This window comes from Gossypium hirsutum, chromosome A10 (assembly GCF_007990345.1).
Source record: "Gossypium hirsutum isolate 1008001.06 chromosome A10, Gossypium_hirsutum_v2.1, whole genome shotgun sequence".
Classification (NCBI taxonomy): domain Eukaryota; kingdom Viridiplantae; phylum Streptophyta; class Magnoliopsida; order Malvales; family Malvaceae; genus Gossypium; species Gossypium hirsutum.
In genome coordinates, this window is record NC_053433.1 from 2,024,289 (window position 1) to 2,045,038 (window position 20,750).

Sequence of the window (20,750 nt, forward strand, 5' to 3'; positions counted from 1 at the left end):
GTGTATGTCATGTGTAAGTTTTATTCGATTCTTCTTTTATTAAATTCTATATTTATAATAGTGAAACTTAAAAAAAATATATTAATATAGGATGAAACTAGAAGTTGGATTCAATCCGTAAATTCACTTATTTAGTAATGTAATACATGGGTATATAAGTTTAAGATTATATTGTATAAAAAAATTAGTTCAATATTAAAAGATTTTCATTAATTTGTAATTTAAGGTCAGATTAAAATTCGAATTTAAACAAGCCTCTCTTCCCTTTATAAAGAAAAAAAAACTTATGAATTTACCTATAAGTAGGTCTTTGAACCCCAAAATTGTAAAATTTTAACCTTAATTTCTTTAAAAAATAATAAATTTATAAATTAATATAAAGATAAATTCTAATTTTTGGCTCCCACTTGGTAAAGTTTATTTGGTACATATTCTTTATTTATATACTGCTGTTGTCTTTCAACAATTGTTGTTTTTTTCTTATCAAGGTATTTATTGGAATGAACTCAGTAATTAATCTTTCGCATTCTGTAAGCTCATTAAGAGATAGATACTGGTCGCTAATTTTAAAGCTATTCCACATTCAGGATAAGAATCGAATCTTCGACCACTGATTAAGAAAAGAAGGATCTTTACCTTCTCACATTGTTTTTGTTTTTGTTTCTTATATTATTTTGCTTTTTTGACACATGAAACTCGTGCATGGATGCTCATATTATCGTATATTTGCTTCAAATAAGTTTTTTTTTTTAATTTCGGCTTTGTTTTTTGCATTGATTTCTGCATACGCAGAAACTATGAACACAAGGAAATATATATGGATGGAAATTGGAAAGCCTTTGATCACATTCATCTCTTCACATATATCCGCAACCAACTTTTGTTTACACAATGGATAGACGACACGATTTTGTTTACACTTCATAATTTGAAATTTTTTATTTTTTTTTCTTTTTCAGTGTAAAACCGAGGGTTTCTTCAAGTCACATTAAACTTGAGATTAATGGTAAAATTCTCCCGATAAATGTACGTTCCAAAAAGTTAGAATTTGTGTTGCGCGAGACTTCTACAAAGAGGCAAGCAGGATCTTTGGTTCTCAAAATGATAAATTTACTTTCAAGGTCTCTTGAAATATTATAAATTAATATAATGGTAAAATTCTCTCCTTTAAATTTGTGCACATCTACCACCTCAACCAACAGCTTCTTGGTAATTTGTATTTAATCTCTTTTTGTACTTTAGTTTGAAATAATTTGGTCCCTCTACTTTAATAACATTATAAGTAGATCCAAATTAATAACATTAGTAACGGTTGTTGTTAGAGAGACAATGTGAATATCCATAAATTTGTTAATACTATTAACACTGTTAATTGTTTACGATTAATAATATTTTCAATTTTGATCTATTAGTAATGTTATCAAAAGTAGAAAGCACAAATTATCACAACTAGAAAGATTAAAACTCATAATTTAATTTAATAAATAGCTATTTATAAGCAGACTTGGAAGGTTCTTTTCCTCTTTTACCAATTATAAAAGTCAAAGCCTCCCATGTAAGGTTTACGTAATTTGTACGTCCAATGTAGAGAAAATTGAATATAAGGATATTACTAGGGTTTTAAGGTGTCAATTATGGTAGAAAATTTTGAGTTTATGAAGATAATTAGGGGTAAGGTTCTTCTTTGACTATGAACCGACCACAGCCTGAGAAATAGACAGTACACCATTTCTCGACCGACCAAAGACATTTTCTTCTTTCGAACATGTTGAAATACACTCGAAAGTGGGATTCCTGTCTTAATTATGCATTTAGGGTTTCACTTCAGTTTTTTTTAACTCTTATATGGAAAATGTGGAGAATTTTGTGTTTAAGAAAGAAAAGTCTTTGTGACAAAGATTTTTCTAATTTGGAATGTGAGATTAAAAAGTCATGATTTTTTTGAAAAAGGGAAAAAAATTATAGTTGATGCATGCATTGTCAATATAGTAGATACTAATTAATCTATCATCTAAATAAGTTAATGGTTTTGTTTAGCAATTAGCTGATAGCTTATTGCTAATTACAGTAGCTGATTTGACCAATTGATTCTATTAATTGTTTACTTAAAAGTGTTCGGTAAAACTTAGCTAAAATTTGATACGTGTAAAATGATAAATAAGGGCATGACACATTTTATTGTTAAGTATTTATTTGTTTATAATAAGTCTTTATTAGGTGAAATTATTGAAATAAAACACTATTACCAAGGAATTAAAACAACCATTATGAAAATCAATTAGTGAATTTTTTTGGATTTAATTTGGAGGTGAAAGTGAAAATGAGAGAATGGAGGCTACTAATTAAGAGGATGTGGCAAAAGGAGTAATTTTTGTCAAATATGTCATTCCACATATCTTATTCCCAATCAACTGTGAAAAAAGTTGTTCATCAGAGTGTTTTTTGTATTAGAGGTTTTAGCTTAATAAGCTCTTGTAAATTTCCATTTACCAAACACTACAATTAGAGGGTTTGACTACCTAATCTCCCATTTGTGCCCAAATCAACTAAAAAAAATACCCAAAACTCTATTTACCAAACACCTTCAATATATTTATCTACCATTATTATCATTATTAATTAATTTGAATGTTTATCAACTTGGCTATCAATTGGACACCAACTCAACAATACATTTATAAAAAATTTCACATTTTAAATAAACAATATATATTATTTTAAATGATATGTCATTAAGGGTGATGTTTTGTGTGGTAAAATTTTCTTTTAATTCCTTAAAATTAATAAAATTATAAAATATGAAATGATGAAAATTTGTATTATAAAATTATAATTCAATTATGATCCTATAATATAAAAAAAATTTTGACCCCAAAGCATGAAAGGTAAATTCTAATATGTCAAAAACATGGAATATTTCGTAGATGTGACGATAAGAAAACGTTTTGTAATGTGAATTGTGAGCAAAGATAGTAGACTTTTTCGATTGTATACATGTGTGTGTATATGTGATTGGATAATGGTAAATTTTCGTTAATCGAACCTTAGCTAGCTAGCTGTCTGGAAAAGGACTTAGAAATGGTTAATTGGTGTTGGACTATTCTTGTTCTGAATTTAGTCGTCTTTTTTCTTTTTTTTTTCAATTTAGTTCTAAAATTTAGATTCTATTAAAATATTATAATATGATACTCGCCGACTTTATTACGTCATTATCTGAATTTTGTAAAATATATATTTTTATATTTATAATAATTTTTATATGATTTTTTTTTAAAAATTTCACAAAAGAATATCGTATAATCGTATTTTAATGAAATCTAAATTTAAAAATAAATATAAAAAATTGTCAAAATTCAAAATTAGTGTGTGAGTAAAAAAGAAAAATTGCTTTATCTTTTTCTATAAGGTGGAAATTGTCATTAGCTAAGCTAGGGGTGATTAAATGGTCGATTTGGTTATTAATTGAATTACTCGAAATGTAAAAATCTTTAATCATTAATCAAACTGAATTTTTTTCAAATACATTAATTAAACCGAAATATTTCAGTTAATTCAGCTGGTTAACAGAATTAATCGAAATTTATATTTTTTATTTTTTTGGTTAAAATAATTATAAAATATATTTAAAAAATGCATTACTAATGTTCATTTTATTTTTTTAATAGTTCAAAAAATATAATATATAATATTTATTTCAATTAATATAAAAATTAATAGTTCAAAAAATAAATTGTTAATATAAAAAATATATTATATAATATATATTATTTATTTTGGTTAATTCGATTAATTATTTAATTTCAAACCAAATTAATTGATAATCGAAATTTTAAAAAAAATATTAATTGATTTCCGACCGAATTAAATTCAGTCAACGATCGATTAAATGAGTTGAATCATTTTGATCGATTAATTTAATTTTAATGGAAGTATGAATACCCTAAAATAAGTTGGTCAAAATTTGCTGAAGGCAAAACAGGTGCCAATCTTTTGGGTATAAAATCCTATCAAATCATAAAGGGTTTTTTGTTTTTCCAAAATTAAGGCTTATCTCCGGTAAATAATTAATGGGCTCAAATGAATTCAACTGTCACAATTTAGCCATTACTCTTAGTGAATTTATTAGCTCAGGTTGATTTTGGGTTGGATAAAGGCTTACTGTTTAAGTTGAATCGAGTTAGGATTATTTTAGTTTGTTAATAAAGTATTTTAGTTTGATTATTTCGATTTTTTATTCAGGTTTGATAATTAATTTTGGGTCATTTTGGATTCGAGTAGTTTTAAAATTAAGAAGTCAAAATATAATTTTATCATTTATTAGTTTATAATTTTGTATTTTTTTAAAAAAAAAATTTAGGGTAAATTATAATTTTACCATATATAAATTTATAATTTTATGGTTTTAAGGGAGTTTGAAGTGTAAATCTCCATTTCAGAGATTGCATTTGCTCCTTATAGTCATTTTGAGTTCAGGTCATTTTCGTGTTCAAGTTTGATAAGTTTAAGTTGTTGATTTTTTTAATAATTGAATCTAGTTTTTAGTTCAAATTAATCGAATCAAATTTTTGAGTTTAGGTCGGAGGTACAAATTTAAGTTCCGATCATTTCAAGTTCAGATCATTTCTGGTTTTAAAGTTTAATCATTTCGAGGCTTTTTTATTGGATTTAGACCTCGAGTTCAAATCATTTCATCTTGTTTAAGTTATTCTAAGCTCACTTTGACTTAAATTATTTTCAGGTTTAGATTGAGTGATTTTAAGGTTTTTTTTATCATCAAATCGAGTTTTCTTTAATAAAAATTAATTAAATATTTTTATTCGGGTTGAATTTTCGAGTTGGAGTCAATTAACATCTCTAGCTTAAAGGATTTAAGATATGGGGGAGGCCGATCAAGCTTTAGCATGAATGAAGCCCATGAAAACCAATCAAAGTTTTGGCCCATCGAAGCCAGCCATTGACCTTTCTCTCCTCTCCTCTTCTTTCCTTCTTTCTTCTTCCTCTACCGCCGCTAGGTCACGAGAAGAAAGAGAAATGAAGTTGGACCAAAATTACACATCACAAAATTGATGTCAATCAGAAGAGAATCATCCATGAGAAAATGCATTCAACAGCATATTCTTCAGCTACTTCAATTTTCCACCGCCTTAGCACTGTAGCTTCTTCAAAGCTCCCTCTTTTACCTTCCCTCTCTCTATATCGCCATGTCCAGGTTCGTCTCTTTAACCTTTATTTCTAATTTTTTTTCTGGGTTTTTTTAAGAGTTCTTGGGTTTATTGGGGGATTACTTGTGTTTAATGGTGTTAAAGCTTTCTTTTTTTTTTGTTGTTATAAACAGTTTGAAAGTGAAATAAAAAATGCAATGTTATTGAAGAAGGTTTACTCTGCTGTTTATTGGGCTTTAGCAAAGTGTAATTATTTGGAATTATTACATTAAAGGCTTGAATTTTATTGAAATGAAGTAAGTAAACTTCTTGCTGTTTTGTTGAGTGGAATTGAAGACTGGGTTTTTAATACTTTTGTGTTTCTGTGTAAGATTTAGAATTGGTTCTAAGGTTTTTCATAATTTACATGGTAGATGATGAGTGAATTGCTGGAATGCAGAATTTTGAGATTTGCAAATATTAGGAAAGCTGTGGAATCTGCTATTTCGAACCAGAGGTCGAACCGTTCGGGATTTAGGAAGTATGCGACAGTGGTTTCTGTCGGGTTGCATTTGCCACAGTATAGAGTGTTCTCCCATTATAGGTTCAACAGTGGAGGAAAGGCTCCAATCTTGTTGCAGAATACAAAGGAAGGGTTGTGTCGAGGTTATTTTGCCAAGAACCGTTCCTTCGTTTCTGCAAGTAGTGCAGTAACTCATCGTGCCCAAGTTGCTTGGAAAAGGCTTACACAAAAATGTTCTGCCGGTGGTCGAACATTCCCTCAGATAAGCATGACTGCTCAAGCAGTCAGCTTAGCTTTGTCACACTCGCACTTGATAGTACCTGGTATTTTTGGCTTGACATGTGGACGAATAGCATTGGCACAGAGGACTTTAATAGAAACAGATTACTACCCATCACAGAATACTTTATCAATGCGTGCACGAGATGGACATGCTTTTGTTTCTGCTATACTACTTTCAGCTGTAGAAGGTGTTATTTTGCTGGTGAGAGCTTTGTTTCTTGCGGTTTTGTTCTCTCCTAGCATAATAATGGCACCATTTGCCGACGCATTTGGTCCACAGTTCAGGAAAATGTGGCTTGAAGTTGTGCATCGCTCACTTGAAAAAGCAGGTCCAGCTTTCATAAAGTGGGGTCAATGGGCAGCAACAAGACCAGATCTCTTTCCAAGAGATCTATGCATCAAACTGTCAGAGCTTCACAGCAAAGCTCCTGAGCATAGCTTTGCCTACACAAAGAAAACTATTGAAAAAGCATTTGGCCGTAAGCTATCTGAAATTTTTGAGGCTTTTGAAGAAGAACCTGTGGCATCTGGAAGTATAGCTCAGGTGCACCGGGCTTCTTTGAGATTCCGCTATCCTGGTCAGCGGGTCAAGCCCATGGTAGTTGCAGTAAAGGTTAGGCATCCTGGTGTTGGTGAATCAATTAGGAGAGATTTTGTGATTATCAACTCGGTGGCTAAGTTATCAACGTTCATCCCTACTCTGAAATGGTTGAGATTGGATGAGAGTGTCCAGCAGTTTGCTGTTTTCATGATGTCTCAAGTTGACCTTGCAAGGGAAGCTGCCCATTTGAACCGTTTTATATACAACTTCCGAAGCTGGAGGGATGTTTCTTTTCCTAAGCCTGTGTATCCACTTGTGCATCCCGCTGTTTTAGTGGAAACTTATGAGCAAGGGGAAAGTGTTGCACACTATGTTGATGGCCTTGAAGGACATGATCGGATTAAGTCTGCACTCGCTCATATTGGAACTCATGCACTTTTAAAGATGCTTCTGGTAACGTTTTTATGTTGTCTGCTTGAGAATTAAAGTATGGCAATTCTGGTTTTCTAGAGATTATAATTCTCTTCTTTCAGGTTGACAACTTTATTCATGCTGACATGCATCCGGGAAATATCCTTGTTCGGGTGTCTCAAAGCAAGGCTTCTCGGAAACAGCTTTTTAAAACAAAGCCTCATGTCGTCTTCCTTGATGTAGGCATGACTGCTGAACTTTCAAAGGGTGATCGTGTTAATTTATTGGAATTTTTTAAGGCTGTTGCCCATAGAGATGGCCGTACTGCTGCAGAGTGCACGCTTAGACTATCACAAAGACAAAATTGCCCAAACCCGAAGGCTTTTATTGAGGTGATGTATATAGATTAACCCAAACCGTTCTTTATCCTCCATCATCTGTTGGTTTGTCATTTTAGATGAATGCATTAATGGTCAGTCATAAACATTCCAATTTAGAATTTCTTTTTCTGCTTGGTTTTTTAATACCTTGTTCCAACTTCCAACAGGAAGTAGAAGAAGCCTTCACTTTCTGGGGTACTCCGGAGGGTGATCCAGTCCATCCGGCTGAATGCATGCAAGAATTGCTTGAGAAAGTAAGGCGTCATAAAGTCAATATTGATGGCAATGTATCCACTGTGATGGTCACAACTTTGGTTCTTGAGGTATCATCTTGATCAAACATTTGAGATGTCTTATATGAATTCGTTCTACTTTTGGCATCATTTACCTGCTAGAAATAACTTACCGTCCGTATGTTTACTCATGCTTATTTACCGCGCTTTCTGTTTTTCTGCAGGAAATAAAATAAATAGATATTTTCATAGTCGTCAGAGTAAAATAGATGTTATGTATTCCCATCTAAGGATTGTCTCATAATAGTCCTAGTTCCAACTTGCAGAAATGCCTTCATAATATGAAGATAAACCTAGTCATTTTTACCATTTTAGATTATTGATTTAATTCGATATCACATTTTGGTACTTGTTTAAATTTGTAGGGTTGGCAAAGGAAACTTGATCCAGGATATGATGTAATGCAAACACTACAAACATTGCTACTCAAAGCTGACTGGGCAAAATCTCTTTCTTACACTATCGATGGGTTGATGGCTCCATAGAACATTATCCGAAGTACGGTTAGCCAAATGCGTCCTCCCAAGGGATCTTTAGGATCATGTATTTCTGTTTCTAGAAAAGAAAAAAAGAAACAATTTTGATAGAGTCAAGACGCTAGAATATACCGGTCGTGAAAAGCATAATGAGGATCATTGATCTTTTAACTTGAAATTTTGAGCTATGTGAAGTTTCATCCACATGTAATTATTTGTTACTTATCCCCTATTCATTGCCGTTATATCTTTAAGCCCTGATGACTCACAGGTGAAAGCGGTTAAAGGGCAACACGAGAGGAATAAAAAGTCAAAAAAAACTATTCTTTTTTCTTTAAATTCATTGCATAAAATGGATGGACAAACAGTTGATAAACTTAATTAGTTTAGGGTTGGAATGTTTATTTAGAGTTGAAGCTATATGGATTGTAATGCATTTGGGGCATCACATGACATTTCCTATGCTGTAAATCTCTTGTTCTTTGCTGTAATATCATTTATGGAGGTCCTATTCTAAATTTCATCTCAGATTGCTTAAAAATTAGAGAAATTAGTCTTAGTATATTAAATTAAAAAATAAACTAATTCTTTTGTATAACTAGATCGTATATCACATTTTGACGTGAAATTTTTAATAAAATCAATAGTAATAAACTAATGGTTTTGCACTTAATATAAAAAACAGCAAGAGTCAATTGACAATTGTACAGATTTCAAGCTTTTCATATGAACAAATGGGAGAAATTAACTGTGGTTATATATTCAAAGAAAAAAGTAAATAGTATGAATGATTTTCCATCCTGGGGTATAGTAAGTACATGGTTGATGAATATTACACATTTACAAATTCAATTGCAGCAAACTGGCCGAGTTTCATATAATTCAACTTCAATGGACAATGGGGGGAGAGATAGAATGGACAATTGCATCAAAATCTCTGTGAATGCCACATGCTAGTTGCTGAGAGCAATTCTTCAAAAATGGGGAAAAAACCATAAGACCAGAAATCGCCAGCAGCAATAGCCATAAACTGAGAATCTCTTACATTACATGCCATTGTTCTTTTAATCCATCCTCAACTACTCACTGAGCTCAGCACTGGACCTAAACCTCAAGAATGAGACATTATGTTATAGTTGTAATTTCAGTGGAAGTTGATGAATATCATTGCTATTTGCACATAAAAGACCTTAATAATTCCAAAAGCAACTTACTCTGAACATATAAGCTCGCGGATTTCTTTTATTGCTGTACTAATCCTATACAGGGCCATCTTCTCAACCTGATTTTAGGAGCAAAACCAGAATTATATTTGCATTAATACAGAAAATGAACACTGTTAACTTAAGTCATATTTTGAAAATTTACCTCAAACCTTTTTGCTTTGGCTTTATGATCGTCTGGAAGCAGACGAAATTCATTGATCAACCGGATACACTCGGTCACATTTTCCGGTGAAACAAAGTCCAAAACCACATTAACACAGGACTACAGGTTGTCAGGGGAAAGAAAAGAATACTTACAGCCATATAAGTTGGTAAAATTTCTAAGCAAAACAATTAACTTGTAATTCATAAAATTGCAAAATTGGAGAAGCATATGAAAATTTGCACATAACTTCATTCAGTAAGTTCTGTAACAGTTATTCAAGACTAAAGATATCGGTAGTACGTGTTACCTTAACGTTTCTAATCTGGTATGGACAGCCAGCTGGAATTATTACAGCTTCTCCAACATGTTGTTCAAATGTCCAGGGCTCAATTTCTAGAAGCAGTACAAGGTCAAAAGGATTTCAGTAAGTTTGTCCTTAATTATAACAAGAGATAACAAAACCGAGTACACTCACCATACTCCTCCTTCAGCCTCCTTTTGTGACTTGTATCAAGAAAGAAACTCTGATCGAGGATTGGATGAACCACCTACAGCAGGAGTGTTAAACAATCAGCATTATGTCCATTCTGCTAGCACATTGGCAAGTCTCATAACTGGTCTTACATGTTTTCGAAAGCCACATGTGTGACCAAACTCATTTGAGTGCTTTCTAAGGTACTCCATAAGCTTTGGAACATCCTGTCTGCGGAAGACATCCCATTCTGCACCGCAAGACTTAGCCAAATCTGTTCTTTTCCCAAAGATTTCCTGATCTTCTAATGCTTCTGAGCCGTGAATGGTATCGCATGGATGTAGTGTAGCTTCAGAATTTGAATTACAGTCGGAATCAGAATCAGAGTCACAGTCAGAGCTGTGTTCCTTATCATGTGCATCATGCACTGCAGAAGGTGATCGAGAAAGTTTTGGAACTGTGTTACGAGAATGCATTTCTTTATTGATCATACCATTCAATCCTACTTTTATGTTTTCACCATTTGACTGAGGTTTTTCCTTCACTTCATTAGCCATCTTTTGATCAAGGTGAGTCTTAGCAAGCTCCCTTTCGTCTTGAAATTTTTTCTTTTTCATTAACTTTCTTATTTTATTAAGTTGCTTCATGCAAACAGGAGCATCTGTAGCATGTGCCAAAACATTAACCTGGAATAGGAGGGAGGAAAGAAACACAAATAAACGGAAAAGGTTACTTACATCTGTACGATGTTTACAATAAGGATAATGAACATACGAATTAAAGGGTCTCCACAATAATTATATTATATAAGCTTTGTGTCGATCAATTAGGCACACATATAGGAACTGTTCATTAACAATTATCTTAGAGCAAAAGCAAATTACGTTCAAGTCAAGATAACTTCAATAAAATGTGCATCATACCAAGTTCCAAATGGGATAAAATGACAAAGATAAAAGAGAAGGATAGAGATAGACATACCATATCACATAAACCGTAACACAAATTTGTCACGGAATTGGCTTGTGCAAGTTCCTCACCGCTGCAATAAGAGATAGAGACAGATGGACCTAGGTCAGGCTTTGTGATTTCTTGTGGCAACCTTGCAGCAATGTTCAAAATGCCGCTTCCAGGATTCATATATTCTCGAAGTGGTAAAGATTGAATGATTTCAGAATAATGATCCGGGAATTGTTCTTGAAATAAAGGAGAAGAAAGCCAGCCCTTCAGTTTCAGCTTCTCATCACACATACTAGATTGTGCCAGCCCCCTTAATGACCCCAAAAATAACTGCTTAATACCAATTTCAACCTGCCAGCATATATAAGGCAAAATTGTTTATAACTTACACCTGACTTAAGATCCTAGAAGGCAGCCAAACATAATGAAAAGAACTTAAATGCCAACTCTCATGATCCTTTTTTAAAAGAAAAACAAAATGACTGACAAGCAAGAAATCTGAGAACCCGTGGGCATACGACAGAATCAAGAAGATAGATGCACATGGAAGTTTAAATGCACTTTAATGAATGCCTTATATTAGGATTATGGAGATGGAGTGATGAACTAAAGAGGACCAGTTTATCTTCCTTTTTAACTCCAAAAATTGTAATTTGACATGGCATTGTAATTTAGAAAGCTAACCTCGAACCAGTCTGAACAACTTGTAGCTTTACTTGGCTCTTCATTCTCAGCTTTGGCAACACTATTCTTAAGATATGAGCAAAACAAGAATATTGGATCCCAACTTAAAGCAGTAGTCCGAAGAACATTCCGAAATATTACAGGATGGCCTTTACACCAATGCTTCTGGAAGTGCTCCAGGTTATCACCATGAATGTTCAATATAGTGGGGTAAAATAGGAAGTTATCATTTGAATTCTCTCTCCTAGAAGCCTCTTGCAACTGCTTCACCCTTTTGGCTTCATCATCTGTCGCAGGACATAAGGAGCAGCATGAAAAAGTATCAAATGCTTCCGGCAATTCATAGCTGCCAACTATCTCTTCGGCACTTACTTCCAGCTCCTTGAACCAACTTTGCAGCAAAATACATCTCAGATCAAGAAGGCCATCACCACAACCACCGAACTCACTAGGTGGGCATGAGATAGGAACACTGCCATCAGGAGCTTTCTGACTAGGCAATGATACAGAAGAATCAGAATACCTACTGTCAGAGATCTGCCTAGTTATTCTTACAGATTTCCTATCTGAAAGGCAAATACCGGGCAAACAAGTTTTCCTTCTCTTTGGGCATTTGCAGTTAACTTCTTTGATAGTTCCGAATAAATTCCCTTGAAAGATATCCCGACAACAACTTAAGCAGAGGCTATATGAACACTTTGGGCAGCTTCTATGGAAATCCAGAATGAAAGTCTTGCAGTAACTGCTGCTCCAGAATTAATATCATCACCAAAGAGCAACCAAAGACAAAATTACATAAATTTTATGAAATACATTTTAAGCAACAACGAGCATACCAACAATATTCCTTATTGCCACCAGATTCAGCAGGTTGGACCTGAATATCACACAGTTTTTTGCCTATGATACACAAGAAGACATCACAACCTCTTCCACTGATTAAAACAGAATGCTTTAATAAAAAAAAAAAAAAATCAAGATGCCTCATTGTAAATTACCTTGGATTTTGGCCTCCACATCAATCTCAACACTCTGGTCTTGGTTTATTTGCTTAAAAACAGGAAGGAGCATGCAGATCAAATAATGAAAATCTAACACCTTGTCTACTTTGATCTTGTCCCTTAGAAACCCCTGAAATATAAATACTTTTTTGTATTAGGTGAAACCTTAGATATCTGTGTGGAAAAATGCAAGCAGCATGTCAAAATTGAGGTGTTTCAGATGATATCAGACCTTACATTCATCGTCTCTACGTTGACTCACTAAGCAGGCCCTGCAGCCACAAGTTCCACGGCATACCGGACAAGCTACCTGAACTTCTTCTCGCTTAAAAAAATAGCTGTATGCGATTCAACATCATAAGAGTCAATAAACATCCATGTTTTAACCACAACCAAATGGTTCAAAATCCATTATAGACCACATTCAAATTATAGTGATGAGACAAAGGCTAAATACATTTTGAATGCATCATTTCAAGTTGGCTGAAACAGGAACTTATGCCTTAAAAGCTATTGCATTTTGATAAACTATACATTCTCATGTAGCACAGGATTTGCCTTCTTTGTCAATAAACAAACATATATGATATATCTACATTACAATCACAATTCAAAAACAGAACTAAAAATAAATAAAAGGGTCACTCACTGTTCTTTTATGCAATCCAAGCAAAAGAACTGTTGTTTACAACTAGAACACTTGATCAAATTAGGAGCACCGCCTTTTCGACACCAATGGCACCTTATTCTTCTCCCTCTCCTCAAATTTGCTCCATTCTTCTTGTATGGCAGAACCTGCAAGAATCCCATAATTCAAAAAGAACAAGAAGATATTAATAAAAATTTCAAAATAAAACCATACAAATTACCTGCAATGTACCAACAGGTAATGGCTCAATGTTCTTAGACCGAAACCGCCTTCTGGTAATGGCAACAGCATTATTATCAGTTTCTCCTACTTTAACATTAATACAAGAACCTGAAACAGAACCAGAACCGGAAGCCGAACCAGAACCAGAGCATGAACCTGCATTATCAAAATGTGGACTTGACGAAGAAATAGCCATTAACCCATTAGGCAATTCTCTCATCAAGTCACCCTTTTCATCATCATCATCATCATCATCATCATCATCATCATCATCATCAAAATCACTACACTCACTTTCTTTCCTTTTCTTTTTCTTCTTCTCAGCTTCTCTTTTCAAAACCATCCTTATAAGCTCCAATGGCAAATCCCCTCTCTTCAGTTTCATCTTACGAACAGCTTCATCTAACGCCTCGGATTCCCCTCCGATCACTCGCTTCCTCTTCACCGGCCTCGCTAATTTCAGCAACTTTGCCCTAATTTCAAGCTTATTCTTCTCAAAAACCTTCTTTTTCCTCTTTTTCCTTTGCATTTTCAAGGATTCCGGCACTTTCTGTTTATTCTGTCGATGACGGCCTTGGATATGGTGAAGCTCACAGAGCTTTTTCCCTTCCATTACACGTCGCTTACACCGCCATTGTCTCCCGTCTGTTCGATTGCACCGGAGATGGTCCGGTATGGCACCTTCCCCCTCCATTCCCCTGTTTGGCTAACTTTCCCGGATAAGAAATCAAATCTTTTCCCGGAAAAAACTAATGGGGTTCTCGAGAAAACAGGGAAAAAGATTTGGGTTTGGAGTAGAAAGAGGAGAAAGCAGTTTTTTGGAAGGGTTAAACTTAAAAAGTTGAAGATTAAGGGTTTATTGGGAACAGTAAGAGTATATGTGAAAGAGTGAAAGGGAAAGTGGCAGATATGGTAATTCTGAAGAAATATAGAGTCCGGTTTGGTCCTGGAAACTTTCCAAATGGTGCACAGAGAGGAAAGCTTGACAGTTTTTATGGAAAAAAGCTATCTGTTTTTTGAGTTTTTTCTATTAATTAGCTTTTAATAAGTGAAATATTTATAAACGTCTCTTTTAGCTGTTTTTTGGGGATTTTTTTTTTGTAAATTTTCCCTTTTTTGCATTCATTTGAATGTCTTTGACCATTCCTCTAAGCTAATTTGCAGCAGAAAATATACCAATTTCATGTTTTTTTGTTTTTTCTTACCATATGTTGCAGAACAGTAATATTGCAGATTTCTTTCTTAAGTGCAAGACACAAATCTAAAATCGAGCTAAACCGAATCTCGAAATAACAATAAAGTTCTCTCACTGCTTATTCAAACCCGAAATTCTTATCATTCAACTCAACAAGCATTAGAATGCTGCTGCAGATTAAACTATTTTTTCATGAATTCTACAGAACATATATGATAAAATAGTGATGCAATATCAATGCAAATTTTGTGGAACCCTTGAAAAACTCATCCTTTTTCTTGCTATACTGAATTGACCATTGCAGGTCCCATTTTCTCTCTGGTTCCAACGCTACCTTTTAAACACAAAAATTATTGGCATTGAGGGGTTAACCATCAAAGCTGCAATACAAATACAAAGTCACAAAATATTGCAGAAAAAAAGGGTGTTTTTTTGTTGTGGAAAGAGCAAAAAGAAACATCGTTAAATGCAGTGTTGATGAACTTATCAAAACAGAAAAAAAGCTCATCAACGCTGCACTCAACAATGTTTCTTCAATCTGAGATAATATATGTAAATGCTTAACTTAATTCAACCGATCAACATGCATATACATATATATATGTTACGTTGGGGAAATATTTAAGTCACCTTCAAATTTGTCTGCAGCTCTTTGAATGAAGTTTGCTTGGAGTAGTTGTACTAATTTTCTTTTTGTTTTCTTGGATTGGAATCTTTACCACATTTAACACCAACAATGCAACTATCGAATTCATTTGTATGGTTTGCCATAACTTTCTCTAGAGATAGTATAGTATGTTAAAAAAAAATTGTATAAATGGTTGGCTCTTTTTCACAATTGCAAGCAACTATTTTTCCATATACCAACTCTAAGTTAAGGCCTAAGGGTCTCTTGGTGTCGCAGCTGTTCTGCAATAGTGTTAGTGGTTTTTTTTTGGGGGGTCTATTCTATAATTCACGGAAATTAATTCTTTCCGAATTTGTGGCTATCCCTATTAAGAATATCATCTCTAAAGATACTAATCCTTTATCATGTAACGTGTTAACAAAATTAGCTCCTAAGCTATTCTACTTTTTCTCGTTTAGGTACTTATATTTTGTCCGAAGTGATACCTATGTCATCAATTCCATTTTATTTTACCCAAAAAAGTATAAAATGTCTAATAAGAGCATATTATGTGTTTCATTATTATCGGATTGTATTATGTTTTGGAGATAAAATGAGATAAAATTTATAATTTATATATTATTTTTTATAAAAATAAAACTTTAAATATATCTATATAGAAAACATGAATTGATAAGATAGGAGAAAATATAGCAATTATAATATCTTCAAAGATTTCACCATGTAAAAGTAAAGAAGGGATTGTATGAAACAGTAATATTATCACTTTTTCAATAATTTAATGTCACATTAATCAGTAATTTCATCGTGAATGTTTGAATTTTTATTTGGATTTGATTTTTTTCAGGATAAAAATATTAATATGGCATTAAACTATTGGAAAAGAGATAGAGATGATGTGGCGTCACTATTTCATACAATATTTTTCCTGTAAAGATATATCAAATCCCACATATTATAAGCTACCATACTGATTTGGGTTGAGCTTTTAAGTAAGAAATTTAAGAGAAAAACGTATCATCGTTCATGAATCGACTCAACTCAGCTCATTTTGAACTAGGTTTAAGTTTATCTTTTTAATCTCGAGCTGGTTTTTATTCATTTCAATGAAAAAGACCATTTAAGTGGGCTAGACTAAGCCCGTAAGGAAGTATAACAACTATAATATCATAAAAGGATTTCATCATGTAAAGATATATCAATTTTCCCAAAAAAAAATAAAAAGGCTCAATCTATTATCTAATTCATGAATAGATCTAAAGAGGAGTCTTAGTGGGTATGATTTGGATATTATAAATTTCAGTTTCCATGTACAGTTCCATGGAGAAATCCATGCCCATTACAATTGGTTCTCTTTATGCATGTTTAAATTGAACCATTCCATAAATGAATTAAGCACCATACATGCAAATAGAAGCCCAACGGGCTTAACAAATTACAGTGACGACCTGGCTGGGATGTAACGTACGAAGTTAGAATTTTTATATTAGGGGTCAAAATTAAATTATAATTTTATCATGACTTAAGGTTATGTAATTTGGTTGAGTTTTGGAATTTAAAAAATAATGTTGGATTAAGTTTGAGTATCATGTCTTAGATTTAGAGTTGAGTTTGAGCTCTTGTTTGTTATTATTCGGGTTTGACTTGGCTCAATTACATTCTTATAATTAAGGATGTAATTAAAAAAATTTTGACTGAAAATAAATTATAAATTTAATGAGAGTTAAAATACAATTTCATCATTGTACTTGTCGAAACCATCCTTTTTTTTTAAATTTTAAATCTAATGAAAAAACGGGGAGGAATCGACTTTTGAAAATAAAACATGGAGTCGCCACCGATTTTTCTGTTTTAGTGTGATCGGGTCACCTAAGAATTTGGCTATTTTAATAAAATATTTCTGGTTTACTAAAACAACAATTTTGGTCTACGAACTTTTGAGAAAACGGGTTTGGGAGTCGGTTACGCATGAGGAAGGATTAGCATCCTCACTACGCCCAAAATTGGTACAAAATCAATTAAATACTGTCCTTATGTCTAAGATTTAAAAATGTTTTTTGAAATGTGGTTCCCTTTTGATAATATTTGAATAACCCGAGTTGGTCATCAAAATTCTCTTGCTTAAGAGGAATATAGCACCACATCCAGCACAATAGGACATGATCCTTTATACCCTCGAAAACATGACAAATTTTGACTTCCAAAAATTTATATGTTGAAAACCGTAAAAGGATGCCCAATTATTTAGTCCAACGAGAAAATCGAAACCCAGCACAGTAGGGCACGACTCCTCGAATTTCTAGGTGTCAGACATTGCCTTATTTTATAATTTAAAGAGTATGAGTGAAATTCTAAAGGAATCTTCGATCATTTTGGACAAACAGGAAATCGCAACCCAGCACGATAAGGCACGATTCCCCAAATTGCCAAACATCGAATATTACCTTCGTTTTGAAGAGTTTTTAGAAAACATGAATGAAGTTCCAAAGGGACATTCGATTATTTTGAGCAAACGAGAAATTGCAACCCAACACGTTAGGGCACGATTTCGCGAATTGCCAAATATCGAACATCACATTCGTTTTAAAGGATTTTTTAGAAAACATGAATGGTTATAAAACTAGCTTAAAGTACGTTAATTCGACTCGAAATAAGACGAAACTAATCATAAAAATTTGGATTTTATAAAACTACATTTCGTAGACCAAGTGGAAAACAATGATATGGGATAATATATGTATGCATAAAAGTACGACAATGGAAGAATGAAGATAATACGATTTATTTAATCAACTAACAGTCACTTAAACAATTAAGTATAACTAACTTGGAAATATAACTCAATTTCGATCATGCATGGAGAATAATTAACATGACAATATAAAACAATGAATACATAACATGCAACGACAACATACATGGCATAATATAAAATGATTACTACTAGATGCACAAAAACAAAGTGCAAATCGAAGAAGCAATATGGTATAAAACTATTTTAGAATAATGATAAGTACACGATACACACTATATGAATTGAGGGATTGATGAATAAAAAAACATTTGTAAAGGCAAGCTTAATATACACATGCAATCATTAAAATATATATTATAGAATGAATATTTTTAAAACATATAATATATAAATTGACGAAATTGCATAGAAGCTAATAATATATAATTATTGAAATAAATATTATAGAATAAAAGTTTGAATCAAATTGCATGTAAAATATTTTAAACACAAATTCATTTAGGGGTTTACAAAATATGTGATAATTTAAATAATATATAATATGAAAGGATAATAAAATACATGATGAGACGTAATACACAAAATAGATTTACAAAATATATGCATTGTAATAGCCCAAAATTGGGTCTAGTTGGAACAGAGGTTTCGGGACCACAAAATCTGAGATATAAATAATTATTTTATGATTATTTTGAGGTCTATGATATGATTGCATGATTGTGTGAAAATTTCGTGAAGAAATTCTATGCATAAAGTGCTTAATTCGAAGTTAGGGACTAAATTGAATAAGTTACAAAACTTGCATTCTAGAAGTTTCTAGTATGAAATTGATTTGAAATATTAATTAGGAGGTCTTAAATAGAATTTGACCAATTTCTAAGTTATGGACAAAATTGGACATGGATGGAATTTTTGGAAAGTTTAGTAGTAAGGGTATTTTGGTCATTTAGGGATAAAATGAATTAAAATACAAAATTAAAAGCCAATTTTGCTCATCTTCTTCACCATGGACGTGTATACCAAGGGAGACTCCATGGCTAGGATTTTCAAGCTTCCAAGCTCAATTGTAAGTCCGTTCTAACCCCGTTTTTTAAGTTCTTTACGTTTGTGGAGTCCCGGTAACTTGATTTAGCTTATGCTAGCAATAATTCAACCTAGGGTTCATATTTGGAAAAATACCCATAGGTAAAATTTGTGTATTCTGGTGTTTTATGATACAATATGAGGTTTTAAATTATGTTAGACAACTTGTGCTACTCGGTTTTAAGTGAAAACGAGCAAAAGGGCTTAATCGGTAAAAATACCTAATAGTCATAAGTATATGTTAGAGTGAGAATTTGATGTTGCCATAGAAGGGAAAAGTGATCACCATGTCATAAAACATAAGAATAAGGGATGAAGTTTAATTCCCGAGCCTAGGGGCAAAAGTGTAAATATGCAAAAGTTTAGGGGCAAAATTGTAATTTTTCCAAAGTTTGAGTTAAGGACCGTTTTGAATAGTACATTAATTAAATAAGTAAAATATGATGTTTTAGATCCTGGAAAATGAGATTTGAACCTAGAATGAGAGAAAAATCGAAAATTGGGAAAGTTGGTAAAATGGCCGTTTTAATATCAAGGTAAGTTCATATGTATAATAAGCATTAATTTATGCATGTTTCAATGTAAAATTGATATATTTACTATGATCTCCGAGGTGTTGAAAGTATGTAAGTTGGTATGATAATAATACAACAATAATGCTGTAGTTTATATTTGAAAGTTAATTTTAGTGAATTAATTGAAATATGTTAAATTAAATGATTATGGTGCCAAGTTTATGAATTGATTTAAAAATATGTCTATGGTACATGAAGTGCATTGAATTATCATACATAAATGTGATTTCTATGATTATGAATATTATGGGAAATTGTAAGTTCATATGATTTTTAATAAGACAATGTGTAATTTAATGTTATTCCGTTGATATTAAATGAGATGTAAGTTTATATGTAAGTAATACATCACTATTACTTGTATTATGATATTTTATAAAAATATTGGAAATATGTTTGTGGATAATTACTTGATTGGTGAAATTGTTGGAAAAGAGAGAGAAATCCCGGTTGAACCTTCGGAAAGATTGGATGATACAGATGGTATGTAGCTAGGTCACATGTATAGTGCTGAGTGCACATCATGTGTACAAGAGAGCTACAAGACATTATGATGTAGCTAGGTCGCATGGGTGATACTATGTGTACACCATGTAGACAAGAGAGCTACGGGATATATGTATCTAGGTCGCATGCGGGGTTCCAAGTGAAGGACACCATGTAGACAAGAGAGCTACGAGATAAACTGGCTAGGTCACATGGGTGGTACTAAGTGTTCACCATGTGTACAAGAGAGCCGAACTATATGATGGGTGGAGCTATGTGCTGAAACCACCAAGTATAGAGGATTGATCCAAAGTGTTCAACGGGAGACTCTCTATGTATTGCTTTGTGAGTTTTGTGATGAATATGTGCAGGAACTTGGTTATGTGAATGATGTGTTCATTAAGTGACCAGGATGTGGTAAGGTTATAAACAAGTAAGTTATACATGAGGATGATTTTATGGTGACCTTGTGATCATGGGCCTATACTTGTGATGTATGAAATGTGGTGAAAATGATTTGTGATATGTATGTTAAAATGAGGTTAATACAAAGAAAGTGTGAAAGAGTGAATTAGCAATAAAACTGTTTTGGACAGTAGCAGTGACGTGATTTTGAAAAATC

The 20,750-nt window shown here is 32.8% G+C and overlaps 2 protein-coding genes across 8 annotated transcripts; one reads left to right on the forward strand and one right to left on the reverse strand.

Moving 5' to 3' along the window:
- The first annotated feature begins 4,898 nt into the window (after window positions 1–4,898).
- On the forward strand, window positions 4,899–8,251 carry LOC107925258 (probable serine/threonine-protein kinase abkC). 2 transcript variants are annotated; one of them, XM_016855903.2, is made up of 5 exons: window positions 4,899–5,209; window positions 5,602–6,940; window positions 7,021–7,290; window positions 7,446–7,601; window positions 7,937–8,251. In XM_016855903.2, exons 1-5 carry the CDS (start codon window positions 5,202–5,204, stop codon window positions 8,054–8,056), a joined length of 1,893 nt encoding a protein of 630 aa, XP_016711392.2. In that variant the 5' UTR covers window positions 4,899–5,201; the 3' UTR covers window positions 8,057–8,251. The 2 variants fall into 2 exon arrangements, with proteins under 2 accessions (XP_016711392.2, XP_016711391.2); XM_016855902.2 differs by having other exon boundaries at window positions 4,937–5,209; window positions 5,576–6,940.
- Window positions 8,252–8,787: 536 nt separating this feature from the next.
- LOC107925205 (lysine-specific demethylase JMJ25) lies at window positions 8,788–15,138 on the reverse strand. 6 transcript variants are annotated; one of them, XM_016855825.2, is made up of 13 exons: window positions 13,405–15,138; window positions 13,185–13,312; window positions 12,768–12,873; window positions 12,533–12,665; window positions 12,371–12,434; window positions 11,535–12,279; window positions 10,872–11,201; window positions 10,043–10,576; window positions 9,894–9,966; window positions 9,726–9,811; window positions 9,416–9,535; window positions 9,262–9,329; window positions 8,788–9,157 (listed from the first exon to the last, which is right to left on the reverse strand). In XM_016855825.2, exons 1-13 carry the CDS (start codon window positions 14,098–14,100, stop codon window positions 9,127–9,129), a joined length of 3,114 nt encoding a protein of 1,037 aa, XP_016711314.2. In that variant the 5' UTR covers window positions 14,101–15,138; the 3' UTR covers window positions 8,788–9,126. The 6 variants fall into 6 exon arrangements, with proteins under 6 accessions (XP_016711314.2, XP_016711312.2, XP_040935429.1 ...); XM_016855823.2 differs by having other exon boundaries at window positions 13,185–13,315; XM_041079495.1 differs by having other exon boundaries at window positions 8,788–9,151; window positions 11,535–12,276; window positions 13,185–13,330; window positions 13,405–15,136.
- Window positions 15,139–20,750: the final 5,612 nt, after the last annotated feature.

Excerpts from the sequence above, each read along its gene's own strand:
- LOC107925258 (XM_016855902.2), top strand. The coding sequence starts at position 5,099 with ATGCATTCAACAGCATATTCTTCAGCTACTTCAATTTTCCACCGCCTT. Across the intron at positions 5,210-5,575 it reads CTCTATATCGCCATGTCCAG|ATGATGAGTGAATTGCTGGA; the intron begins GTTCGTCTCTTT and ends TTTACATGGTAG. Across the intron at positions 6,941-7,020 it reads CACTTTTAAAGATGCTTCTG|GTTGACAACTTTATTCATGC; the intron begins GTAACGTTTTTA and ends CTCTTCTTTCAG.
- LOC107925205 (XM_041079492.1), bottom strand. The coding sequence starts at position 14,100 with ATGGAGGGGGAAGGTGCCATACCGGACCATCTCCGGTGCAATCGAACA. Across the intron at positions 12,874-13,184 it reads TTGGATTGCATAAAAGAACA|CTATTTTTTTAAGCGAGAAG; the intron begins GTGAGTGACCCT and ends AATCGCATACAG. Across the intron at positions 10,577-10,871 it reads GTTACGGTTTATGTGATATG|GTTAATGTTTTGGCACATGC; the intron begins GTATGTCTATCT and ends CTCCTATTCCAG.